General features: G+C 45.2%; 2 protein-coding genes across 2 annotated transcripts in view; one reads left to right on the forward strand and one right to left on the reverse strand.

The window, feature by feature from the left end:
• Positions 1-276: 276 nt before the first annotated feature.
• Positions 277-13054, reverse strand: DFFA (DNA fragmentation factor subunit alpha). Its single transcript, XM_060758905.2, has 6 exons — positions 12753-13054; positions 7503-7664; positions 6875-7014; positions 4953-5142; positions 3772-3926; positions 277-1110 (listed from the first exon to the last, which is right to left on the reverse strand). The coding sequence occupies exons 1-6, from the start codon at positions 12865-12867 to the stop codon at positions 907-909; spliced, it is 966 nt and encodes a 321-aa protein (XP_060614888.2). The 5' UTR covers positions 12868-13054; the 3' UTR covers positions 277-906.
• Positions 13055-14395: 1341 nt separating this feature from the next.
• The window catches only part of PEX14 (peroxisomal biogenesis factor 14), a 118717-nt gene continuing 106217 nt past the window's right edge, over positions 14396-26895 (forward strand). The window contains exons 1-2 of the mRNA XM_060758903.2: positions 14396-14499; positions 22063-22110. Coding sequence (XP_060614886.2) covers positions 14461-14499; positions 22063-22110 — 87 coding nt within the window. The 5' untranslated portion in view covers positions 14396-14460. The remainder of the gene's footprint in view (positions 14500-22062; positions 22111-26895) is intronic.

Here is a 26895-nt window from a genome sequence, read left to right on the forward strand (position 1 = left end):
CTCAAGCTTTGGAGTGCTTCTGTTCAACCCTTTCAAAGCCCTCTGCTTGGGCGATGATGACACCATCATCAGCATAGATGAAACTCTGTCTTTTCTGGGAGTGGCTGGTCATTTGTGTAAATGTTAAACATTGATGGAGCAAACACACTCCTCTGAGGCAGGCTGTTTATTGGGTCGAAAGAACGGTAATAGTCGCATGATGCTGCAGCCATCTTAAACCATCATTAGAACTTTAAAAAATCTCATTAGACAGGCAAAATGCTCAGAAAATTCAGATTTAATCAAACACATAATCAATTTTATTAGAAACTGAGTGAAGAAAGGGAGAAAAGGAGATGACACGGAAAGAGGAAATGTACTTTGCTTGTTTCTGGATTGCAATTTGCTGGCAGACTATCCCTGAGAGAAGTGTGGCCCTTGAAAATAAAAAAAAGAGTTCTTTCCGAAGGCAAAAAAAAAAAAAAAGCAGAGTTATCTCTTGGGCCTACTTTGCAGACGTGGCATTGAAACGCAGGACATTGATGATAGTTAGACCTAAATGCATGGTAATAAACATTACAGAAAACCATGAGATAAGGCAAGAGGAGTTTAGACCCAAAAGTAAACAAACCCCAAAGCAATTGACTTTGAAACAGCAGCAATAAATGCAGCAGATTGACCCATGAGTACCAAAGATACTGTCTCGTTTCTTTGTACTTCATTATTCCAATTTCAGTGCCAAAGTATCCCTTTTCCTTAGTCCTGACTGAAAGCTGGCAATGTGGAAAAACAACTTTTGGCTATTGCGAAATGCTTCAGACTTGGTGGAATGATGTCCAGCTCTTATATTCAGTCCTTACTCCTTGAATATGGAGGAAAAACACGCCGCCTCCAAGCACCAGCCTATTGTTTTGGGTGTCCGGGCCCTCATTTCTTCCGCTTGGAGCTCAGCCATTCTCCCCACGGCAGCTTCTTCTTTCCCTTGGAGAGGCTCCTCAAGGAATGCAAGGCCTGGACTTGCTGCAGGCGCCTCGAAAGCTCTTGCTCGCAGGCCTCTTGCAAGGCAAGGACCTTTGCCTTCTCCCAGCTCAGGGCTTGAGCTAAAGCGTCTGGGTCTTCTTTGTAAACCAGCTGCAATGGAGAACAAAAGAGAAGCTCGTCACTCATTTGATAGTGCTGAAAAGACAGCTTTATGGGGTTTGATACCATTCACTTTCATGCACCCTACTGAATCATGATCATTGTCAGGGCCGGGCTTTAGCACAGCAGGTTAAACCACCAGCTGCAGATTATCTTGCCGATTGAAAGGTGGACAGTTCAAGCCCAGGCTGGGGTGAGTTTCCACCTGTCAGCCCAGCTTCTGCTCGCCTAGCAGATTGAAACAGTAACGTGAGTAGATAAATAAGGACTGCTTTGATGGGGGCAATAAAAGGCGCCCATAAGGACATGCCGGCAAGTCAATCAGGAGAGCGTCTGAAGACAACAAAGCTCCTCGACATAGAAGATGGAGTAACAGTATCCCCCTGTGGACGGAGTCGAGCACAGCCTCCGTATACTGGAGATTGAAAAAGATGGGAAGCCTTTGCCTCTGTTTATGTACTGGCTGTCTTTAATTGTACAGAGTTCCCTCACTTATCGCGGGTGTTACATTCCACGGCACCTGCGATAAGTGAAAATCCGCAAAGTAGGGACATAGGAAACTGTGGATGGAGTCGAGCACATCTTACAGATCCCAGAGATGGAAAAAGAGGGGAAGCCTTTGTCTCTGGTTATGTACTGGCTGTCTTTAATTGTACAGAGTTCCCTCACTTATCGCAGGTGTTACTTCCAGGACAGCCTCAATAAGTGAAAATCCACGAAGTAGGAACATAGGAAACTGTGGATGGAGCCGAGCACATCTTAGAGATCCCAGAGATGGAAAAAGAGGGGAAGCCTTTGCCTCTGTTTATGTACTGGCTGTCTTTAATTGTACAGGGTTCCCTCACTTATCGTGGGTGTTACGTTCCAGGACACTGCAGTAAGTGAATATCTGCGAAGTAGGGACATAGGAAACTGTGGACGGAGTCGAGTACAGCTTCCAGATTCCAGAGATGGGAAGCCTTTGACTCTATTTATGTACTGGCTGCCTTTAATTGTACAGCTTTCCCTCACTTATCACGGGTGTTACGTTCCAGGGCACCCATGATAAGTGAAAATCCGCGAAGTAGGGACATAGGAAACTGTGGATGGAGTCGAGCACATCTTGCATATCCCAGAGATGGAAAAAGAGGGGAAGCCTTTGCCTCTGTTTATGTACTGGCTGTCTTTAATTGTACCAGTGTTCCCTCACTTATCGTGGGTGTTACGTTCCAGGAGGCATCGAGGCTATTGTCCCTTTCAAAGCTAGCGGTGCCCCTCCATTTTCAATTGGCCGAGAGAGTCGTTCTTCATTGGCGCATACACAATCTAACCCTTCTTCCTCCAGACTATTTGTCGCATGTATGTGCGTGTGTGCTGCAAACATGCTCGCATGCCGCCCAGCTTCCTTCTATGGAAAGCACGCCTTCCCGCTCTTTGGTACTTCCTCTATGAGCATGGAGAAGAAGCGCAGAGCGGCCCCTTTGCTGGAAGCTTAGGGAGCCATTTTGTCTTTGGACAAAAGTTGTCATTTATTTATTTATGATATTTATATGCTGCCCTTCTCACCCCGAAGGGGACTCAGAGCGGCTTACTCTCTCTCTCTCTCTCTCTGTGTATATATATATATATATATATATATATATATATACATACATATATATATACACACACACACATACATATATATACACACACATACACACACACACACAATATATTATATTATTAGCATAGTACAATATCAGTATTAAATATTACTATGTTGTACTATACCATTATTAGTAATATTACATATAATATAACTATATAATTATAATATATTAGTAGTATATTTCATTACATTATAATATTATAAATATTATATGTATATACAATATATTATACATTTGAGGCTTCCTCCTCTCTTCAATCATGAACTGATTTTCTTCAATTTCCAGCCGGCTCCTGAAAAACCGCAAAACAGTGAGTCCGCAAAAAGCGAACAGCAAAGTAGCGAGGGATTACTGTATAGTCGACATTGAATATTTGCCGTACATGTGTACTGTAATCCGCCTTGAGTCCCCTCAGGGAGATAGGGCCGAATATAAATAAAGCATATTATTATTTGAAAAACAACATATGAGTCCACATCAGACACTGCTGGCTGTTGTATTGGATCACACATTGGACACTTCCCAAGTGTCTAGGACTGGGTGATGTATTGGCAAATGAAGTGTGCAGATCCCAGTAAGGTGGCCTTCTGCGGCTCGCAGATGGTAATTTTGTCAGCGCCAATTGTGTTTAAGTGCAGGCCAAGGTCTTGAGGCACTCCGCCCAGTGTGCCGATCACCACTGGGACCACCTTGACCGGCTTATGCCAGAGTCTTTGCAGTTCGCAAAACAAACCTCTATACAACTTGGATTGATTACAAAAAAGCATTTGACGCATTGCCACACTGTTGGATTATCAAATGTCTAGATGTCATTGGGGTTTGTGAAAATATTAGAAAGTTCACCGAAAATGCAATGAAGTATATTATTATTATTACTATTATTATTATTATTATGAGCATATTGAGCTGACGGGAATTAAAATGCCCTGAGGTCGAACTGCCTGAGACGACCGCACTACACGACCTCACGGTAGAGCTGGTTGGCCCGAACAAAAAAAATGAAAGGGGTGTTGAGGCCCACCTCTAGGTCTTGGCTGTCTAAGCCAAGTTCAGGTGCTGCCTTCTCTCGCAGTGCTGTTAGGATGTGGCTGCTGAGCGGAACCATCGCTGCAATATTTGTGCTGCTGCCCCCGGCATCCACTGTGTCTGCTTCCTCCATGGCTGTGTCTGCTGCTTCTGGTTATAGAAGAGGGATGTTTTAAGAAAGGGAACATATATATACACAAGGGTTGAATGAAAAGTAATGCCTCCACCTTCGTAACTCCTCAACAGATGGCAGTACTGGTATGCAGCAGGTACTGGCTTGTTCAGTAGACTCTCCTCTACAGTTCCATTTTGGCGGGAAGCCTTAGCATTGAAGGGACCTTGGTAACTCCTCAACAGATGGCAGTACTGGTATGCGGCAGGTACTGGCTTGTTCAGTAGACTCCTCTACCGTTCCATTTTGGTGGGAAACCTTAGTATTGAACAGACTTTCGTAACTCCTCAACAGATGGCAGTACTGGTATGCGGCAGGTACTGGCTTGTTCAGTAGACTCTCCTTTACAGTTCCATTTTGGCGGAAAGCCTTAGCATTGAACGGTTGTGTTATTAAAGTGTGAAGTATGGAACCCTGTGCAGACGGTCGGTCAATGCGACTTAAGCAACGTGCAGTCACTGAATTCTTGACAGCAGAAGGTGTCACCTCAACATCTTTAAACTTACTCGCCCAATGATGCACAGTACTCACATCTACACAGCTTGCGTTCTCTGATGAATCTGCTGTCAAGAATTCAATGACTGCACGTTGCTTAAGTCGCATTGACTGACCGTCTGTGCAGGGTTCCATATTTCGCACTTTAACAACACAATCGTCCAATGCTAAGGCTTCCCACCAAAATGGAACTGTAAAGGAGAGTACTGAACAAGCCTGTACTTGCTGCATACCAGTACTGCCATCTGTTGAGTTACGATGGTGGAGACATTACTTTTCATTCAACCTTCGTATAAACAGGTTACTGAAAGTCTTTCCATTCTTCCCACCAGACTAAAAAATACTTGAATTGTACCTCATAATGTACTGCCTGAGAGGAAGATTACCTTATGAGGTGAAAGGTACTGCAACACACTATTCATGATGCTATGCAATAGTAATAACTACTTGCGTCATGTCTCCCCTCCCCTTCAGTGTAGTAACACATCTGAGCAGCCTGAATTCATTACCATCTTTCTTGGGTACAATGTGGTCCTCGCTTTTCACCGCCTGCAGGTAGAGTTCCAGGAGCTGGCGGGATTGCCGCTCCTCTTCCCGCCGGTCCAACACCTGCTGAAGCGTCTCCTGGAGCGCTTGGACTTTGGCTTGCGTGTCGGAAAGCTCTCGGGCCAGGTCTGGGCAGGGCACGTCGATGAGCGCCTGGATTAAGACAAAGCTGTCATGTCACTGCTAAGGTGTTGATTATTTTATTGCAATTTGTATTTCTGTATTGTAATTTGTTGTCCAGGCTTGGCCCCATGTAAGCCGCTCCAAGTTCCCGTTGGGAACCCCGCCACCTTTGGAGACATGGTGGCGGGGTATAAATAAAGTTTATTATTATTATATTATTATCATGATCCCTTTTTCAGGCTCATAAGCAACCTGGGTCTGTCTTGATTTTGGCTTACTCGATTATGGCGCCGGGCTTTAGCACAGCCGGTTTAAACCGCCAGCTGCAGAAAACCTTGTCGATTGAAAGGTTGACAGTTCAAGCCCAGGTTGGGGTGAGCTCCCAACTGTCAGCTCACCTAGCAGTTCAAAAACAGTAATGTGAATAGAAAAATATCACTTTGGCAAGGAAGTAATAAAAGCTGCCCATGCGGGCATGCCGTGGGGAGAGTGTTTAAAGACAACAAATCTTGTGGCCAGAGTGGAGCACAGCCTCCAGATGCCGGAGATGGAAAAGCCTTTGCCTTTGTTTATGTACTGCCTGCCCTCAATAATGGAATGTTTGCCTTATATGTGTACTGTGATCCGCCCTGAGTCCCCTCGGGGAGATAGGGTGGAATATAAATCAAGTATATTATTATAATATAATAATAATGATAATAATTATATAATAATAATTCACTTGGGAAGTGTCCGACGTGTGATCCAGTACAACAGCCAGCAGAGTGATCTTGTTTGCTGTGGACTCATCTTGTTGTGTTTTAAATAATAATAATAATAATAATAATAATAAATATTTATTTGTACCCCACCACCATGTCTCCAAAGGGACTTGGGGTGGTTCACAGAAGCACTCCAAGTGCCACATACAGGCAGCAATAAAGAAGTATAAATACAATAACATAAGTACAATCAGCAACGCATAAAAATCTCACTGACAAAATGATAAAATTATACAATTCCTCAAATGTGCTAGAGCCTGCAGGGAAGCCGGTTATCTGTCATAACAATCAAAGTGCGGGGCAGTACTACTGACTCATCACGTTGACCATGGATTACTCAGGATCTGAAGCCTGTTTTTAGTCTCACCCGGACAGCCTGAAGAGAGAGAGCTAATCTAATTTTATTAGAGAGGGTATTCCAGAGCTGGTGAGCCACCACTGAGAAGGCCCTCTCTTGTTCCCATCAACTGTACTTGAGATGGCGGTGGGACCGAGAGAAGGGCCTCCCTAGGAGATCTTAATGTCCATGCTGGTTTGTAGAAGGAGATGTCTTGAAAATAGGTTGGACCCCAAGTGTATAGAGCTTTATAGGTAATCACCTGCACTTTAGATTGGGCCCAGAAACTTGTCGGAAGCCAGTGAATAAGCTGCAGTTTCCAAACAGTCTTCAAAGGCAGCCCCATGTTGAGTGAATTACAATAGTCCATTCTGGATGTAACTAAGGCATGGACAAGTCCTGAGTCACCTTGGGAAGATAGGGTGGAATATATGTATATGCATATATGTATGGATGTATATAGTATATTATTATTATTATTATTATTATTAATAATAATAATAATAATAATTCCTTATTTAATCTTGCTCTTTTGACAATATGGGACCCAAGACAGCTCAAAATTTGAGTTCAACAGACTTGACCTTTTTGGATACTATACAATCTCCATACCCTACATCGGGGGTGGGATTTGTGTGGCCCTATTGTTCAGGCCTTTCCATACCTGGAGATCTTCCTCGGACATCAAGATGATGGTGGAGAGGTCGTCTTTCAGTTGTCTGGCCAGGCGTTTCCACTTTTCCTCACCACTTTCCACTCCGTCTATATCAGTGACCTCTCCCTCGAGCCAGGCGGTGCCTCCGTCTGAAAAGAGAAAAAAGACCAAGAGTGTCTTACCAAAAGAAACAAGCAAAAGCCTAATCGAAGTATGACTCAGTGGCCCTCCTTTTTTAAGCACTGAAAAGGAGTGGTCTGTGTCTGAAGGCCACATTCCTGAAACGCAGTTCACTAGGGAAGCAAGGTCACAAACAGACCTCAGCTGAGAGGATGAAAATGAAAGTGCAGGTGGGCAGACTAATAAGCAGTTAGATAGATTTATGTTCCATCAACATAGGGTTTCTCAATAATGTAAATGGTTTAAATTCCCCAAATAAAAGGCTTCTCAGGAGAGCATATGAAGCTCAAGATGATTGTTAGGGAAGAAGTGCTTATCGGTTTCCTAGGGGAGAAGGCATTATTTTCTCTCTGCTTTGCCTTTTTACCTTGCACTGAAGTGTGTGTTCCCAGCCTTGGAGAGCAACGCTTTCCCCTTATTGTGTTGCCGCCCATTGATCTCTCCCACCCTCCCTTACCTATGCTGCTGCAGGCCCACTTCTCGTCCTTCGCCAGCACCACAAACTTGGTGTTCGGCGGCAGACACAAGAAGTAATCCTCGTCGTCCACAATGGTGCCGTCCTCCGCCAAAACTAAAGTGACGGGCTGGGACTCGGTGTCAATCGCAAAGAGCTCGCAAGCTGCGGAAAAAGAGGAAAGAGTTGCGACAAAAGTTACTAAGCACAGGTAACACTTTTGGTTTGACAATCAGTGGACAAAAGCTCATAACAACACAGAGAACGAAAGAAAGCCACTTGAGTCATTGTCAAGGGGTGACAGGTTGAAACTCAGCAAAGTACGAAGGTTGAATGAAAAGTAATGCCTCCACCTTCGTAACTCCTCAACAGATGGCAGTACTGGTATGCGGCAGGTACCGGCTTGTTCAGTAGACTCTCCTCTACAGTTCAATTTTGGCAGGAAGCCTTAGCATTGAAGGGACCTTGGTAATTCCTCAACAGATGGCAGTACTGGTATGCGACTGGTACTGGCTTCTTCAGTAGACTCTCCTCTACAGTTCCATTTTGGCGGGAAGCCTTAGCATTGAACGGACCTTCGTAACTCCTCAACAGATGGCAGTACTGGTATGTGGCAGGTACTGGCTTGTTCAGTAGACTCTCCTCTACAGTTCCATTTTGGCGGAAAGGCTTAGCATTGAACAGACCTTCATAACTCCTCAACAGATGGCAGTACTGGTATGCGGCAGGTAATGGCTTGTTCAGTAGACTCTCCTCTACAGTTCCATTTTGGTGGGAAGCCTTAGCATTGAACGGATCTTCGTAACTCCTCAACAGATGGCAGTACTGGTATGTGGCAGGAACTGGCTTGTTCAGTAGACTCTCCTCTACAGTTCCATTTTGGTGGGAAGCCTTAGTATTGAACGGTTGTGTTGTTAAAGTGCGAAGTATGGAACCCTGTGCAGATGGTTCGTCAATGCAACTTAAGCAACGTGCAGTCATTGAATTCAGAAGGTTTTACCCCAAATGAGATTCATCAGAGAATGCAAACTGTTTATGGGGATTGTGTTGATGTGAGTACTGTGCGTCATTGGGCAAGAAAGTTTAAAGATGTTGAGATGGAAACATCTGACTTGCTTGACCAACAAAGAGTTGGATATCCTGTGACAGCAACCACCAAGTTTCACAAGCAAAAAGTTGACAGATGGATTCAGGACGATCGTCGTATCACTCAGGGAGAAATATCAAGCATAATCTGCATTTCACAAGAAGACGTGGGTCACATTATTGCTTTGCTTGGCTATGGAAAGATCTGTGCACAATGGGTACCCAGAATGAGAGAACTGTGAGACGCTGATGGTGTCGACTTCTTCTGTGACGGCTTCAGAAAACTTGTTCATTGTTGGCAGAAATGTATCCAATTGTCTGGTGATTATGTGGAAAAGTGAATCATGGTAGTTTTTTTTTTTTTTGGTTGTGTCAGGAGCGACTTGAGAAACTGCAAGTCACTTCTGATGTGAGAGAATTGGCTGTCTGCAAGGATGTTGCCCAGGGGACGCCTGAATGATTTTGATGTTTTTATCATCCTTGTGGGAGGCTTCTCTCATGTCCCCGCATGAGGAGCGGGAGCTGATAGAGGGAGCTCATCTGCCTCTCCCTGGATTCGAACCTGCGACCTGTTGGTCTTCAGCACTGCCAGCACAGGGGTTTAACCCACTGCACCACCGGGGGCTCCACATCGTGGTAGTTGAAGAGCACATACTAAGGATTATTTAGAATCCTTAAATATTTCCATCCAAACCCAAGTAACGAAGGTGTAGGCATTACTTTTCATTCAACCCTCGTCAAAAGGCTAGTTAACAACTCACTCAAAGCTTAAAAGATAAGGAGGCAACCAAATCGGAGACTGGGAAGCGCAAGAAAGACAGGTTGGACAAGGGCTTTGTCCTCGACCAACGGAGCTTGTAAGTCCTAATGCAATTAAACACTAACGAGAGTTTCGTCAACACCTCGGAAGCAAACGATAAGTAGGCCACCTTCTCCTTTGGCTTAATTTTCAGGGGGTGTTGAGGTCCTTTCTCCCTCTGTCTTCAAGCAGTTTCCAACTTGAACTAAATGAAATAGGAAAGGGGACGATAGTGTTGTGTGCCTTCAAATAGTTTCTGCTTTCCGATGCGCACAGCCGAAAATGGCCCGAAGGCACCCGAACCCATCTCATCATGGAGGCTGAGCAGTGTCAGTTATGGTTAGCCCTCGGATGAGAAGCAGGCGCTGGAGGCTCTGTTTCTGAGAGCGGAACTGGCAAAACCACCAACTCAGAGGTTGCCTTGCCTAAGACAACGCCATGAAATTCACTGGCTGGCAGGCAACTTGATGGCACACGCCATGCAAGCTATGTGCCCACTTCTTACTTTATTTGTTATGACACTAAAAATGCAGGCAGTGCGGTTCACATATCTGTGGAATAATGTCCAGAGTGGAAGAATGATCTCTTGTCTGCTTGAGAATGTTGCAATTGGTCATCTTGATTAGCACTGAATAGCCTTGCAGCTTCAAAGCCCAGCTGTTTCCTGCTTAGGGGAATCCTTTGTTGGGAGGTGCTAGCTGTTTCCCAGTTTCCAACAGACCTCACAACCTCTGAGGAGGCCTGCCATAGATGCAGGCGAAACGTCAGGAGAGATTGCTTCTAGAACATGGCCATATAACCCGAAAAAACCTACAACAACCCAGTTATTCCAGCCTTGGAAGCCTTTGACAATCTATATAAATAAAAATGTCATGTTCGTTTGTGGGATTAACAGAACTCTAAAACCACTGGGGGAATTGACACCAAATTTGGACACAAGACACCCAACAACCCAATGTATGTCCTTCACTTAAAAAAAACGTGATTTTGTCATTTGGGAGTTGTAGTTGCTGGGATTTATAGTTCACCTACAATCAAAGAGCATTCTGAACCCCACCAACAATGGAATTGAACCAAACTTGGCACACAGTTCTCCCACGACCAACAGAAAATACTGGAAGGGTTTGGTGGGCAGTGTCCTTTGGTTTTGGAGTTGTAGTTCACCTACATCCAGAGATCACTGTGGACTCAAACAATGATGGATCTGGACCAAACTCTAGGGGAGAATTCACCATGATTTATAGGAGTTGTAGGCACTGGGATGTATAGTTTACTTGCAATCTAAGAACTGCACTCTGAACTCCACTAATGGAACTAACTTGGCATACAGAAGCTCCATGACCAACAAAACATACTGGAGGTCTTTGAAGGGGAGTTGTAGTTTACCTACACCCAGAGTGCACTTTGAACCCAAACAAGGATGGATCTGGACCAAACTCAGCATGGCTACTCAATATGCCCAGATTTGAACACCAGTGGGTTTTGAGGGGAATTGGCCAGGACATTTTGGCATTGTAGGTACTGGGATGTATAGTTCACCTGCAATCAAGGAGCACCCTGAATCACACTAAAGAGGGAACTGGACCAAACTTGGCACACAGAGCCCTCATGGCCAGCAAAAAATACTGGGGAAAATTCACCTTGATTTGGGGGAGTTGTAGTTCACCTACATCCAGAGAGTATTATGAACCCAAACACCGATGGATCAGGACCAAACATGGCACACATACCCATTGTGCCCAAATTTGAATAGGTCCATTGTTGGTGGAGTTCAGAGTGCAGTTCTTAGATTGCAGGTGAACTATACATCATGTTGACCTTTCTAGTATGTGCAGTTGCTGCTCAATTCCTCTGTTTGCTGTGTGCCATAGAAAAGAATAGGAAAAGGTGAAGGGAGAGCCAGTGCCGGGGGGGGTGTTTCCCCATGCAAATTCCACACCAGTGGAGAGAGAAAGGAACACTGGGATGCCTGTTGCTGATCAATTCCTCTGTTTGCTGTGTGCCATAGGAAAAAATAGGAAAGGGTAAAGGGAGAGGCAGTGGGTGGGTGGGGGAAAGAATTCAAATTCCACACCAATGGAGAGAGAAAGGAACACTGGGACATCTGTTGCTGATCCATTCCTCTGTTTGCTGTGTGCCATAGAAAAGAACAGGAAAGGGTGAAGGGAAAGGCGGGGGGGGGGGGGGGAGATGCAAATTCCACACCAGTGAAGAGAAAAGAACACTGGGATGTCTGTTGCTGATCAATTCTGCCATTATTTATGTGTAAACCGCTTTGAGTCCCCCCCCCCCCCCCCCAGGGGTGAGAAAGGCAGTATATGAACGCTGTAAATAATAAATAAATAAATTCCTCTGCTTGCTGTGTACCATAGAAAAGAACAGGAAAGGGTGAAGGAAGAGTCAGAGGGCGGGTAGGGGCTAATGTAAATTCCACACCAGTGGAGAAAGGAACACTGGGATGTCTATTGCTGATCAATTCTTCTGTTTGTTGTGTGCCATAGAAAAGAATAGGAAAAGGTGATGGGAGAAGCAGTGTGTGTGTGTGTGTCATGCAAATTCCAGACCAGTGGAGAGAGAAAGGAACACTGGGATGTCTATTGCTGATCAATTCTTCTGTTTGCTGTGTGCCATGGAAAATAACAGGAAAGGGTGAAGGGAGAGGAAGTGGGTGGGGGAAGGGTCGTGCAAATTCCACATCAGTGGAGAGAGAAAGGTACACTGGGATGTCTATTGCTGATCGGTTCTTCTGTGTGCCATAGAAAAGAATAGGAAAGGGTAAAGGGAGAGGCGGTGGGTGGGGAGGGCTCATGCAAATTCCACAGCAGTGGAGAGAGAAAGGAACACTGGGATGTCTATTGCCGATCAATTCTTCTGTGTGCCATAGAAATGAATAGGAAAAGGTGAAGGGAGAGGCGGTGTGTGTGTGTGTGATGCAAATTCCACACCAGTGGAGAGAGAAAGGTACACTGGAATGTCTATTGCTGATCAGTTCTTCTGTGTGCCATAGAAAAGAATAGGAAAGGGTGAAGGGAGAGGCAGTGGGTGGGGAGGGCTCATGCAAATTCCACACCAGTGGAGAGAGAAAGGAACACTGGGATGTCTTGCTGATCAATTCTGCCATAGAAAAGAATACGAAAGGGGTAAGGGAGAGGCAGTGGGCGGTGGGTGGGGGTCTTGCAAATTCCACACAAATGGAGAGAGTAACACTGGGATGCCTGTGGTGGAGGAAACACATACAATCTAGGGTGAAACTCTCCCTGTAGGCTAGGTTAAGGAGGGAGTTTCTGAGGTCTTATCTATGGAGGTCTGGCCATGGTTGGCTTTCAGTGGGATCTGGGCCAAAGCCACTTGGGACAGTCCATTCTGACCTTTGCTGCGGAGCTCCTGGAGGCCAGACGCGGCCACTCCGTGCTGCTCCTGCCGGCCATTGCTCCGGATCAGGCACTGCTTCAAGGCGGAAAGAGCCGAGCCTCTCCGAGCCATGCTTCTCTCCTGCTCGCCTCCTGCTCTGAGCCAGGAGAGAGCCGAGCCAGGAGGGTAAACAGCCTCTTGCAGGCGTCAGCCAATCAGGGAAGAGCCCGCTGCCCCGGGGCGCGCTGGGAAATGAAGTCCTTGCCCAACGTTCCTTCCGGACTCTGCTGCAGGAGGAGGAAGTGGGGCTCCTGGGACTCTGAAACAGACCACAGAGAAAGAGAAGAAATCAAAATATTAAAATAAAATATTTTAAAACTAAACCACTAAATATATTGAAATTAAAACATTAACATAAAATATTTTAAAATTAAATAATTGGGTATTTTAAATTTGAAATATCAAAATAAAATATTTTAAAGTTAATTAAATATTTGAAAATTAAATTGTTGAAATAAAATATTTTAAAGTTAAATAATGTTATATTTTAAAATGCAACAAACATTTTAAAAATAAAATATTAAAATATTTTTTAAAAATATTTTAAAATCAAAATGTTAAGATAAAATATTTTAAATTAAACAATTCAGTATTTTGAAATCAAAGTATTGAAATTAAAATATTTTAAAATTCAATAATTAAATATTTTAAAATCAAAATATTTCAAAACTAAAGAATTTAATATTTTAAAACTAAAATGTTAAAAGTAAAATATTTTAAAATTAAACAGTTCCAATTAAAATGTTCACATAAAATATTTCAAAATAAAAATATTAAAATATTTTAAAATAAAACTATTAAATATTAACATATTAAAATTAAAATATAGAAAGGGTTTGAACACTGTATCATCTCTACTGCTGTTGGATCCCATAGGCTTGGGGTGCTGTATTTACAGAATGAGTGGTGTCTTCCTCCCTGGTAGGAGGGGGTCGGAATTGGATGGACATCTGTTGGGAATGCTTGGATGGTGTCTTCCTGCCTTTGAACACTGTATCATCTCTACTGCTTTTGGATCCCATATGCTTAGGGTGCTGTATTTGCAGAATGAATGGTGTCATCTTCCCAGGCAGGATAGGGTTGGAATTGGATGGCCATCTGTCGGGAGGGTTTGGATGGTGTCCTCCTGCCTTTGAACAATTTGCTGTTGGATCCCATATGCTTAGGGTGCTGTATTTGCAGAATGAATGGTGTCATCTTCCCAGGCAGGATAGGGTTGGAATTGGATGGCCATCTGTCGGGAGGGTTTGGATGATGTCCTCCTGCCTTTGAACAATTTGCTGTTAGATCCCATATGCTTAGGGTGCTGTATTTGCAGAATGAACGGTGTCATCTTCCCAGGCAGGATAGGGTTGGGATTGGACGGCCATCTGTCGGGAGGGTTTGGATGGTGTCCTCCTGCCTTTGAACAATTTGCTGTTGGATCCCATAGGCTTAGGGTGCTGTATTTGCAGAATGAATGGTGTCATCTTCCCAGGCAGGATAGGGTTGGAATTGGACGGCCATCTGTCGGGAGGGCTTGGATGGTGTCTTTTTGTGGACATGGTTCTCTCTTCTGGGTTGTCGATCGATCCGCTCCCAGCTCGATTGCTTTTGCCTCCCCCTCCAGAGTCTATTTCCTCCCCAATCCGTCTCATCGGGGTTGGATTAGCCGGGTCTGGAAAGATGGCCTCCTCGGAACAGGCAGAGCAACCTGGGCAGCAGGTAAGAGCAAGGCAGAGGGAAGGAGGCCTGCGGAGAGGGGGGCTGGCCCCCAATCCCTGGAAGGAAGGGCCTCCATGGGGGGCTGCTGGGGCTTCCTTTGGGCCTTGTTTGTGGCCTGCCAGGGGAAGGGAGATAGGGGCCACATGCCTTGCTTGCCCCACAGCCAGGGCCCAAGAGCTGCCACCCCATTGCCTTCCCAAAGAGAAGGGCCTGCCTTGTTGTGGCCCCTTGCAAAGGACGTCCTTTCAGGAGGATGATGAGGATGATGCTTTTTCCAAAGCCAGGCCTTCCCTACACAATGATCTCTCTCCCCCAACAATTTATCCCATCCTTGGCAGTGTTTACTCTGAAGTTAGATCACTATATACTAGCTTGGTATATTTTTTGTTCAGTGTGCTCTCTGGCTGCAGGGTGAACTACAACTCCCACTCTGGGGAGTCAGTCCCCTCCAACCCCTCCAGTAGGTTGAGTTAGTCCTGGGGGTTCTGTGTGCCAAGTTTGGTCCAGGTCCATCGTCGGTGGAGGTCACAGTTTAATCTGGTTGTGGGTGAACTACAACTCCCAGAAAGGAAAGTCAGTTTCCTCCCTTCCTCCCAGCCCCTCCAGGAATCAAATTTCGGCATATCAGGTATATGTGCCAAGTTTGGTCCAGATCCATCATCGGTGGAAGTCACAGTTTGATCTGGTTGCGGGTGAACTACAACTCCCAGAAAGAAGGGCCATTTATCTTCCCCCCCCCCCCCCCTCCAGGAATTAAATTTCGGCATATCAGTATAAGTGCCAATTTTGGACCCGGTCCATCATCAGTGGAGGTCACAGTTTGATCTGGTTGTGGGTGAATTACAACTCCCAGAAAGAAAGGCCATTTACCTCCCCCCCCCCCCCCCAACCCCTTCAGGAATCAAATTTGAGCATATCAGGTATATGTGTCGAGTTTGGTCCAGATCCATCATCTGTGGGGGTCACAGTTTAATCTGGTTGTGGGTGAACTACAATTCCCAGAAAGGAAGGTCATTTCCCCCCCCCCACCCCCCCCAACCCCTCCAGGAATCAAATTTCGGCATATCAGGTATATGTGCCAAATTTGGTCCAGATCCATCATTGGTGGAGGTCAAAGTTTAATCTCGTAGGTGAACTACAACTCCCAGAAAGAGAGGCCATCCCCCCCCCTCCCCAACCCCTCCAGGAATTAAATTTTGGCATTTCAGGTATATGTGCCAAGTTTGGTCCAGAGCTCTTCAGTATTTCGTATTGGTCATGACAGTTCTGTGTGCCAAGTAAGGTCCAGGTCTATCGTTGGTGGGGTCCACAGTGCCCTTTGATTGCAGGTGAACTATAAATCCCAGTACCAACAATGGCTATAAATCAAGGTGAATTTCCCCCAGAGCCCTTCAGTATTTCTTATTGGTTCTGTGTGCCAAGTGAGGTCCAGGTCTATCGTTAGTGGGCTCCAGAGTGCTCTTTGATTGAAGGTGAACTATAAATCCCAGTGCCTACAACAGCTATAAGTCAAGGTGAATTCACGTCAAACCTCTCCAGTATTTCTCTTTGGTCATGGGGGTTCTGTGTGCCAAATGTGGTCCAGGTCCATTGTCAGTGGGGGTGGGGGGTCACAGTGCTCTGACTTGTTGCTGGGCGAACTACAACTTCCACCATGTGGAATCAATTTCTCAAACTGATTAGTTCTCATCTGTTTGTTGCGCAGACAGTTGAAAAGAGTAGGAAAGGGTTAAGGGAGAGACAGTGCGGTGGAGTCATGCAAATTCCACACCAATTGAGAGAGTCAGAAACACTGGGATGTCTGTGGTGGAGGAAACACCTACAATCTAGGATTATATTGTCCCCGTATGAAAGCATTCCTTGGGTGGTGGGCAATATGGTGTTGGTGGAGGACATTGGCAGGAGGAGAGAGTAAGAAACACTGGGGTGCCTGGGGTGGAGGAAACACATACAATTTAGGACTATATTGTCCCCGTATGAAAGCATTCCTTGGGTGGTGGGCAGTATGGTGTTGGTGGAGGACATTGGCAGAAAGTAAGAAACACTGGGGTGCCTGGGGTGGAGGAAACACATACAATCTAGGATTATATTGTCCCCGTATGAAAGCATTCCTTGGGTGGTGGGCAATATGGTGTTGGTGGAGGACATTGGCAGGAGGAGAGAGTAAGAAACACTGGGGTGCCTGGGGTGGAGGAAACACATACAATTTAGGACTATATTGTCCCCGTATGAAAGCATTCCTTGGGTGGTGGGCAATATGGTGTTGGTGGAGGACATTGGCAGAAAGTAAGAAACACTGGGGTGCCTGGGGTGGAGGAAACACATACAATCTGGAACGATATTGTCCCCGTATGAAAGCATTCCTTGGGTGGTGGGCAGTATGTATTCACATGTTTTATGTAATTATGTTGTTTTTGTTTATTGTTTGTGTTTTCGGTTTTTGTTTTCAGTTTTACTTAATTGTAAATTGTTGTTTGGGCTTGGCCTCATGTGAGCCGCTCCGAGTCTCCATTGGGGGAATGATGGCGGGGTATAAATAAAGTTTATTATTATTATTAATATGGTATTGGTGGAGGACATTGGCAAAGAGTAAGAAACACTGGAGTGCCTGGGGTGGAGGAAACACATACAATCTAGGATGATATTGTCCCCGTATGAAAGCATTCCTTGGGTGGTGGGCAGTATGGTGTTGTTGGAGGACATTGGCAGAAAGTAAGAAACACTGGGGTGCCTGGGGTGGAGGAAACACATATAATCTAGAATGATATTGTCCCTGTATGAAAGCATTCCCTGGGTGGTGGGCAGTATGGTGTTGGTGGAGGACATTGGTAAGAAGAGTCAGAAGCACTGGAATGCCCGGGGTGGAGGAAACACATACAATCTGGAACAATATTGTCCCCGTATGAAAGCATTCCTTGGGTGGTGGGCAGTATGTATTCACATGTTTTATGTAATTATGTTGTTGTTGTTTGCGTTTTTGGTTTTACTTTATTGGAGATTGTTGTTTGGGCTTGGCCTCATGTAAGCCATTCCGAGACCCATTGGGGAGATGATGGCGGGGTATAAATAAAGTTTATTATTATTATTATGGTATTGGTGGAGGACATTGGTAAAGAGTAAGAAACACTGGGGTGCCTGTGGTGGAGGAAACATACAATCTAGGATGATATTGTCCCTGTATGAAAGCATTCCTTGGGTGGTGGGCAGTATGGTGTTGGTGGAGGACATTGGCAGAAACACTGGGATGCCTGTGGTGGTGTTGGTGGAGGACATTGGCAGGGGAGAGAGTCAGTAACACTGGGATGCCTCTGGTGGAGGAAACACATACAATCTAGGATGAAATGGTCCCCGTATGAAAGCATTCTTTGGGTGGTGGGCAGTATGGTGTTGGTTGAGGACATTTTCAGGGGGAGAGGGTCAGAAACACTGGGGTGCCTATGGTGGAGGGAACACATACAATCTATGACAATATTGTCCCCGTATGAAAGCATTCCTTGGGTGGTGGGCAGTATGGTGTTGGTGGAGGACATTGGCAGAGAATAAGAAACACTGGGGTGCCTGGGGTGGAGGAAACACATACAATCTGCATCCATTCGTTAGTTTGAGTTCGAAGTGCACAACAAGGATCGATATTACAAAGCCAGTCTCCGTCTTCGTTTCCTTAAGTATGCTTATTTTCAAATTAAAGACCCATTTCTGTGTAGACATCCGTCTCTCTTCCTCTCTCGGCCCTTCCTCTTTAACCCAAACTGATTGATAGGTTCAATACCCGACATAATAGCCAAACGGCGGCCTAATTGGGCAAATCATTCAGACGGAGTTCCCCAAGGAGCCGGGGTTTTTGTATATATATCTCTGCATTTATGTAAAATTCAATCACGCAGAGCCAAAAGCCCTCCGCCTTGAAGTCTTGCTTTCTCCAATGTTCAGATTTCTTAAGTTGCGTGTGTGTGCTTAAATCAAATTTTCAGTCATCTTCCAAGAAACCCGGAAAGCGATTTTCTTTCATCTTGGGCTATTTTTGACCAAACGAGACGTTTGCTGATTTATAACCTGCTATTATTGTATTCGTGAGGATTCTTAATGGTGCCATAAATCACCCCCCTCAAAAACAAAAGAGAAAACAGTGGGTTGCTGTGAGTTTTCCGTGCTGCCTGGTCATGTTCCAGAAGCATTCTCTCCTGACGTTTTGCCCACATCTATGGCAGGCCTTCTCAGAGGTTGTGAGGTCTGTTGGAAACTAGGCAAGTGGGGTTTAGATATCTGTGCTATGTCCAGAGTGGGAGAAAGAACTCTTGTCTAGTTTGCTGTGAGTCTTCCGTGCTGTCTGGTCATGTTCCAGAAGCATTCTCTCCTGACATTTCACCCACATCTATGGCAGGTGTCCTCAGAGGTTGTGGGGGGTTGGGACCCCTGGGATTTTTTAGGGGGCGGTGTCAGAGGGGCCACCAAAGACCACATATTTTGGATAGGCCTAGGACCCAAGTTTGGTCCAGATTCATCATTGTTTGAGTCTACAGTGCTCTCTGAATGTAGGTGAACTACAACTCTCAAACTCAAGGTCAATGCCCACCAAACTTTTCCAGTATTTTCTGTTGATCATGGGTGCTCTGTGTGCCCAGTTTGGCCCAACTCTATCATTGGTGGGGTCCAGAATGCTCTTTGATTGGAGGTGAACTATAAATCCCAGCAACTACAACTCCCAAATGGCAAAATCAACCTCCCCAACTGCACCAGTATTCAAATGTATGCCAAATTTGGAGAGCTTGTCTTCAACCATTTCAAAGCTCCCTGCTTGAGTGGTGATGGCATGATCGTCAGCATAGATGAAAAACTCTCTTCTTCTGGCAGTGGATGGTCATTTGTGCAAATTTTAAACATTGATGGTGTAACCGGGTATCCCCTGCAATAGGCAGTAAGGGCACCTAAAGCTTGAGTAGTGATGGCTATGGAACTCCCTCCCTGTTGAAATTAGACAGGCGCCTTCCCTCATGGCCTTCCGCAAGGGCCTGAAAACCTGGCTCTTTGAAAAGGCCTTCAATTAAGTGCTATGCTTTGGAATGACCACCGGAATGGAATATGACTACGAGACTGATTATGACCCAAACAAGACGAAGCGGATTTTTAGTTTAGTTTAGCTGTGTGTTAGTAAGATGTATGTTGCCCTGAATTTATTGTAACTGTTGTCTTTATGTTCTATGTTCTGTACACCGCCACGAGTCGCCTCCGGGCTGAGAGTGGCGGTCAACAAATGCAAATAATAATAATAATAATAATAATAATAATAATAATAATAATGGCATGATCGTCGACATAGATGAAGCTCTCTGTCCCTTCTGGCAGTGGCTAGTCATTTGTGTAAATGTTAAACATGGATAGTGCAAGCTGGTTTTCCCTCTAATAAGCAGTAAGATCACCTAAATCTTCAGAGAGTTTCTGTTCAACCCTTTCAAAGCTGCCTGCTTGGGCAGTGATGGCATGATCGTTGGCATAGATGAAGCTCTGTGTCCCTTCTGGCAGTGGCTGGTCATTTGTGTAAATGTTGAACATGGATGGGGCAAGCACACTCCCCTGAGTCGGGCCGTTCTTCTGTTTCCGCCATCTGCTTCTCTGGCCCTGGAACTCAACAAATAAGCTCCTGTTTTGTAGCAGGTTTCCTATGAAGCGGGTGACATGGTAGTCCTTTGTGATATTATACAGCTTTTTTCATGAGGCGATGGAGGAGTGACTATTAGAGGCTTTTAAGCAGGAGGGTTTGGGTGTCTTCCTGTCGAGCAGAATCGGACTGGATGGCCCTTGGGGTCTCTTGGACGCTCTATACATCTAAATGTGCCACTATATCAGCAGATGGAAATCCACAGGAAAGAAAACCCTGTCCTCAGCAAAGCGAAGGATGCGCTCGATCTGGATCCCTGAGCCAGCATCTTTGCTAATCATAATGAGCCTAAAACCACTGTTTCCCAAACCACTTCCAGCTGTGGCTTCTGACGGTGGTTTGGCGCGACAGTGAACCCAAAATGTCAGTTCTGTAAAGCAGTGCTAACTATAGACTGCTCTGAGACAAGAAAGGAGGAGAAGCACGTTGTGCCACCCAATGTAAATATTCTGAAAACTTCTTGACATACTTGAAGCTGCAAGGCTATTCAATGCCAATCAAGGTGGTCAATTGCAACATTCACAGGCAAGAGTTCTTTCTCCCACCCTGGACATTATTCCACAGAGAGTGCCTCCAGGCAACAATGGCCAGGCTACCTCTATGCAGATACCTTCACAACCAGGCTTTGAAGCTGCAAGGCTATTTAATGCCAATCAAGGTGGTCAATTGCAACATTCACAGGCAAGAGTTCTTTCTCCCACCCTAGACATTATTCCACAGAGGGTGCCTCTAGGCAACAAAGGCCAGGCTACCTCTAGGCAGATACCCTCACAGCCAGGCTTTGAAGCTACAAGGCTATTCAATAATAATAATAATAATAATAATTTTTATTTATACCCCGCCACCATCTCCCCAAGGGACTCGGAGCAGCTTACATGAGGCCAAGCCCAACAACACATCAATAAAGCCTTTTTAATACAGAAACAGAGCTGTCAGATTTGAATTTCCTGTTCCCCACCCCTCCACCAGCTCGACGATGATTGGCTGGGGTGCTACAGCTGGGAGGAGGCTTGGCTGCCTCCCAAGCGCCTGGGCCAATGGTTGAGCTTCTGCCTCCTTGGCTTCCTGACAAATCAGGAGAGTGGGAGGCGGGAACGAGGGGGAAACAATGCATTCTTGAATGGATTATGGAGATATAAAATGTCCAAGTGGCCAGCGAGTCCCGGGAGCCTGCAAGCTGGCCCTCCTATTGTCCTTGATTAGTGGCAATAAATGTTGATGTCTGGCAAGCCTGCCAGATCCAGATTTTCTTGGTGCTGAGATATGGGAACAATGAGGAAATCTGGCTGAAGTTTTGGTGGAGGAAGATTTAAATGAGTAAGAGATCAGGACAAAGTGTGGCTTTCCGAAGGCCCTTTATCCCCGAGGAGATATGATCATTAGTGCCAAGCGACCGCTTCCTCTTTGGGGGGGGGGGGGGGGGGCAACTCCGAGCCCCAGGGGTCATGATCCATTGTTATTGTCCATGCAAAAAAGTGTCTTTTGATAAGGTTATTTTCAACTGAGGATTTCCTCCTTATCCAGTCTGGTGTCCTTGTCCTTAGCAAAACTATAAGTTACTATCTTTTATTTGGGGGGGGGGGGGGGTCATGTTTGACTTCATACTTTGCAACCAAGGAGGTAAATCATTATTAGACTATGAGCAAAGTTTAGGTGGGGTGTAATAAATCCACCTCCTAGTAACTGTGAACAAGGGACTTAAGCTTAGAAAAAACAGGGCCTTGTTTCTACGAATCAAAGAATCTCCGTGCTTTAACCTTATGTACTTGGGTCAAACACACGATGGCTGCTTCGGCAACCTTTGTAATTGGATTTATTTTAATTACATGCTCGGAAGGTGTGCTTTGTCACAGTCAGAATTGCCATTGGGTGGCGCTCTAACCTTGCCTTTCCCCCTTTTTTTGCAGACTGGCTCTCCTCCGGGGAATGAGAATGGAGCATCCCGCGAAGCGTTGGTGAGTTCATGGCTTCCCTTTTGTGTTTCCTTCCACTGGTTTGGTCACTCCTTCTGAGCATCACTCTCAGAGCACAGCTTGTTTACATTGACCTATATGTCTCTCTGTTCCCTGACATGTCTTTGGGTTGCTGTGAGTTTTCCAGACTTGCCATATTCTAGAAGCATTCTCTCCTGACGTTCCTCCCATATCTATGGCAGGCAGCTTTACAAGTTGTGAGGGCTGTTGGAAACTAAACAAGGGAGGTTTATATATCTGTGGAAAGTCCACAGGAAACACTCAGGGCTAGCTAAACACCTCCCAACAAAGGATTCCCTCAGAAAGGAAGCAGCCAGGCTTTGAAACTGCATGGCCATTCAATGCTAATCAAGGTGGCCCATTGCAACATTGACACTTGCCTCAAAAAGACGAGTTCTATGTGTTGTTGAAGGCTTTCATGGTTGGAATCACTGAGTTGCTGAGAGTTTTCCAGACTTGCCATAGTCTAGAAGCATTCTCTCCTGACATTTCTCCCACATCTATGGAAGGCAGAGGTTGTGAGGTCTGTTGGAAACTAGGCAAGGGAGGTTTATATATCTGTGGAATGAGGTCCAGTTTGGAAGAAAGAACTCTTGTCTGCTTGAGGCAAGTGTGAATGTTGCAATTGGCCAACCTGATTAGCATTGAATGGTCTTGCAGCTTCAAAGCCTGCTGGTTGCTGCCTGGGGGGAATCATTTGTTGGGAGGTGTTAGTTGGCCCTGATTTGTTTCCTGTCTGGAATTCCCCAGACAGTGAGGTTTTTATATATCGGAGCAATGTCTAGGGTTTCCTGCTTGGGGAATCACTTTGTTGGAAGTGTTAGCTGGCCCAGATTGTTTACTGTCCAGGGTGGGAGAAAGAACTCTTACCTGTTGGAGGCAAGTGTGAATTGCCTTGATTAGCATTGAAGAGCCTTGGCAGTGTTAAGGCTTGACTAATTTCTGCCTGGGGGAATCCTTTGTTGGAAGTGTTAGCTGACCTGAACGCCTGTCTGTGAAGGTTGTCATTGGCTAGCTTGAATAGCATTGAATGGCCTTGCAACTTCAAAGCCTGGCTGGTTGCTGTCTGGGGGGGGGGGGTGTCATTTGTTGGGAGGTGTTAGCTGTCCCTGATTGTTTTCTGTCTGGAGTTCCCCAGAGAGTGAGGTTTATATATCTGTGGAATGATGTCCAGGGTGGGAGAAAGAACTCTTGTCTGTTGGAGGCAAGTGTGAATGTTGCAATTGATTGCCTTGATTCACATTGAAGAGCCTTGCAGTGTCAAGACTGGACTGATTCCTGCCTGGGGGAATCCTTTGTTGGGTGTTAGCTGGCCCTGATTGTTTACTGTCCAGGGTGGGAGAAAGAGAACTCTTACCTGTTGGAGGCAGGTATGAATGTTGCAATTGATTGCCTTGATTTGCATCGAAGAACCTTGCAGTGTCAAGGCTTGACTGATTCCTGCCTGGGGGAATCCTTTGTTGGGAGGTGTTCGCTGGCCCTGAATCACCTGTCTGTGAATGTTGGCATTGGCCAGCTTGAATAGCATGAATGGCCTTTCAGCTTCAAAGCCTAGCTGGTTGCTGCCTGTGGGAGGGGTCATTTGTTAGGAGGTGTTAGCTGTCCCTGATTGTTTTCTGTCTGGAGTTCCCCAGACAGTGAGGTTTATATATCTCCTCCTTGTTTAGAGATGCTTTTCTTTCAAGGTGTGCGGTGGGCCCCATTTCATAATTTGTGCATTTATTTGCAATACATTAATCAATACACTCTAGACTATGTAGAGGGAATCGCACGAAGATATCTAGTCTAGTCTTCCAATGCTTGATCTCTGCACCGTCTCCCTTGATGCATTCAGACTCTCAATTTCTGTCAAAATGCGTTAAATACTCTTTTTCTCTTCAAAACTAAAACATAACAGGAGATTAAAATAACCAGTTAACCGATCGAAAAGCACTTTATAAACACACGCTGTGCAAGTCATAGATTTTATGCACTCGAAGCTTTCAGAGACATCGATCTTTTCGGCATTGACACGCTTTTCCCCAACATGCCCCGAAAATAAAGTAATTGTGTCCTTGCGAGCTGCCCATTTCAAGGCTTCCAATTATGGAATTACTACTGGGTGTGAGATTTATCAACACCACGTGGGGAATTTTGGGGGGTCATTCAGCACCATTTTTCTTCAGCAGGACCACTTCTTATACGCACCCTATAATCTGCGCTCGCCATTAGCCTTCGCCTGTTTCCTTTGAGTTGATCTGCAGGTGGTTTTCTGTTTTTGTGCATCATAAAAGTGTGTTGAAGTGGCACAACATACCCGTTCCTGATTACGGTACGGATTAGGAATCAGCTGGTTTCCCCTGTAAGAGGAAGTAAGAGCACCTCAAGCTTCGGAGAGCATTTGTTCACAACCATTTCAAAGCTCTCTGCTTGAATGGTGATGGCTGCGATCGTCAGCATAGATGTAACTCTCTGTCCCGTTCTGGCGGTGGCTGAACATTTGTGTCAATATTAAACATGGATGTTGCAAGCTGGTTTTCCCTGTAATAGGCAATAAAAGCACCTAAAGCTTCGGAGAGCTTCTGTTCAACCATTTGAAATCTCCCTGCTTGAGCGGTGATGGCACAATCGTCAGCATAGATGAAACTCTCTGTCCCTTCTGGCAGTGGAGGATCATTTGTGTAAATGTTAAACTTTGATGGTGCCATCTGGTTTTTCTGCAATAGGCAGTAAAAGCATCTAAAGCTTCAGGGAGCTTCTGTTCAACCGCTTGAGCGGGTGATGGCATGATCGTCAGAATAGATGAAACTCTCTGTCCCTTCTGGCAATGGCTGGTCGTGTGTGTAAATGTTACAGATTGATGGAACAATCACGCTCCCCCTGAGGCAGGGCCGTTCTTCTGTTTTCGCCATCTCTTTCTCTGACCCTGAAACTCAACAAAAAAGCTCCTGTTATCTAGTGGGAAAATCAACAAGAATGCCTTCTTGTTAGATTTTGGGCTCTGGAAATGGTTTATAATTATTCCTGGGAGTGAATTATCTCAGTAGAGGCAACGTCGCTATTTATCCTGGTCTTGGTTTCAAGTGCTCTAAGTTTCGTGCACCAAGTTTTTTGCCAAATGTAAGTTTTGCCTATGGGATTTGTCCTGCTGTTTTGTTTCAGTGGTTTCATGTGCCTGCTTCATGGATTTCTATAGACTCATGGGTCTGGTTCTCCTTTGAAGTTTGATGAACTACTTTGGATTTTTACCATTCGGCAACTTTTTACGGCTTTGCTTACATATATCCTACGATAAGTGGCTTGTCTGATTTTACCAAGCGGCTGTGGTGTTTAAGGTCAGAGGTGTACGACAGTACCATTGCATTGCTGTATTTTGTGTCTTCTGTAAGAGGTTTATAATGATTTTCATGGGAGTGAGTTTCCTCAGTCAAGTCAATGTTGTCATTTTATCACGGTCTTGCTTTCAAGTGCTCTGAGTTTCATGTACCAAGCTTTTGCCAAACTTAAGTTTTGTTTCATGGTTCGAGTGCCCTGCTTCATTGATTTCTATAGACTTATGGATCTGGTTCTCCTTTGAAACGTCTGAACTGTTTTGGATTTTACTGTTTTACAACTTTTTAGTATAATAAAGTGCTTGCTTATTTTACCAAGCGGCTATGGTGTTTAAGGTTAGAGGTGTTGCCAGCTTTGGTGTATGACAGTACTATTGCATTGCTGTATTGTGTGTCTTCTGGAAAAGGCTTATAATGATTCATGAGAGTGAGTTGCCTCAGTCAAGTCAATGTTATTTATTTTATCACGGTCTTGCTTTCAAGTCCTCTGAGTTTCATGTACCAAGCTTTTGCCAAACTTAAGTGTTTTGTTTCATGATTCAAGGTTTATAATGATTGATGGGAGTGAGTTGCCTCAGTCGGGTCAATGTTGTTTTGCTCTTTTGGTTGTTGTTGTTCTTCCAGCCATTTCCAATCATGGGATTTTCCAGGGCTGAGAATGCCGTGAGCCCGCTCGCTCATTCATAGTCTTTTTCAAAACTTTGCTAATGTTTACAATTGAATTATCCGTTTCTCCTGCCCTTTTTTTGCATCCCCAAGCGAGGGCTCGGTTCCTGTCCCCCCGCTGTCGCCCCGCCTCCGCTCCCACCCTTTGCCCCCCCCTTTCGGGCTGACAGAAATTACCTTCTGTTTAATTAACATCATCCTCCCCTGCTCTTTATATACTGACTGCTGCATAATTGCTCGGAGGAAAGAGGAACGCATAGCAGGCTATTATATCTATATATTAGACATAGATATAAAATAAAAAATAATTCATTGGGAGAGGCGGGGGAGGGCGGGGGGGAGCTCATCACGGAGCGAAAAACAGTGTCCCTGAAATATATAATCCGATCTCTTGACGGAAAACAGCCGTGCATTTTGGGAGGGTTGCGGAGCTCTTTAGGGAAGGGGTTGGCTTCCTTTTTAATTAATATTTTTTGCTTACTCTCCAGTAGTCGCTCCGTTTCTGCTTAGGTGTCCTCATCACTTCCAGCCGAGAGTCTGCAAATCGGCCGTTTTGCTCCCTGCTTTTGTCCTGACTCGCGGGTCTTGGAGGTGTCTTTATCATTCCGGGACAGGACGAAATTAGTGGCGTTTTTTTTGGCTCAATTCCAACTGTAGGAAGGGGTTTTCGGAGTCCTATGATTCCCCAAGGGATGACACTTCTCCTAAACAAAGTGAGATATCAATCTTGCCAAACTTTTCTCTCCTGCGCATGCAAACCAAGACTCTGTCCTATGCATTTCTGTTCACA

Source organism: Anolis sagrei, chromosome 13 (assembly GCF_037176765.1).
Source record: "Anolis sagrei isolate rAnoSag1 chromosome 13, rAnoSag1.mat, whole genome shotgun sequence".
Lineage (NCBI taxonomy): Eukaryota > Metazoa > Chordata > Lepidosauria > Squamata > Dactyloidae > Anolis > Anolis sagrei.

Coding starts and splice junctions, on each gene's coding strand:
- DFFA (XM_060758905.2), bottom strand. CDS start 12,867: ATGGCTCGGAGAGGCTCGGCTCTTTCCGCCTTGAAGCAGTGCCTGATC. Junction 7,665..12,752: donor CCAGGAGCTCCGCAGCAAAG/GTCAGAATGGAC, acceptor CTTTTTCCGCAG/CTTGCGAGCTCTTTGCGATT. Junction 1,111..3,771: donor TAGACAGCCAAGACCTAGAG/GTGGGCCTCAAC, acceptor TCTCCATTGCAG/CTGGTTTACAAAGAAGACCC.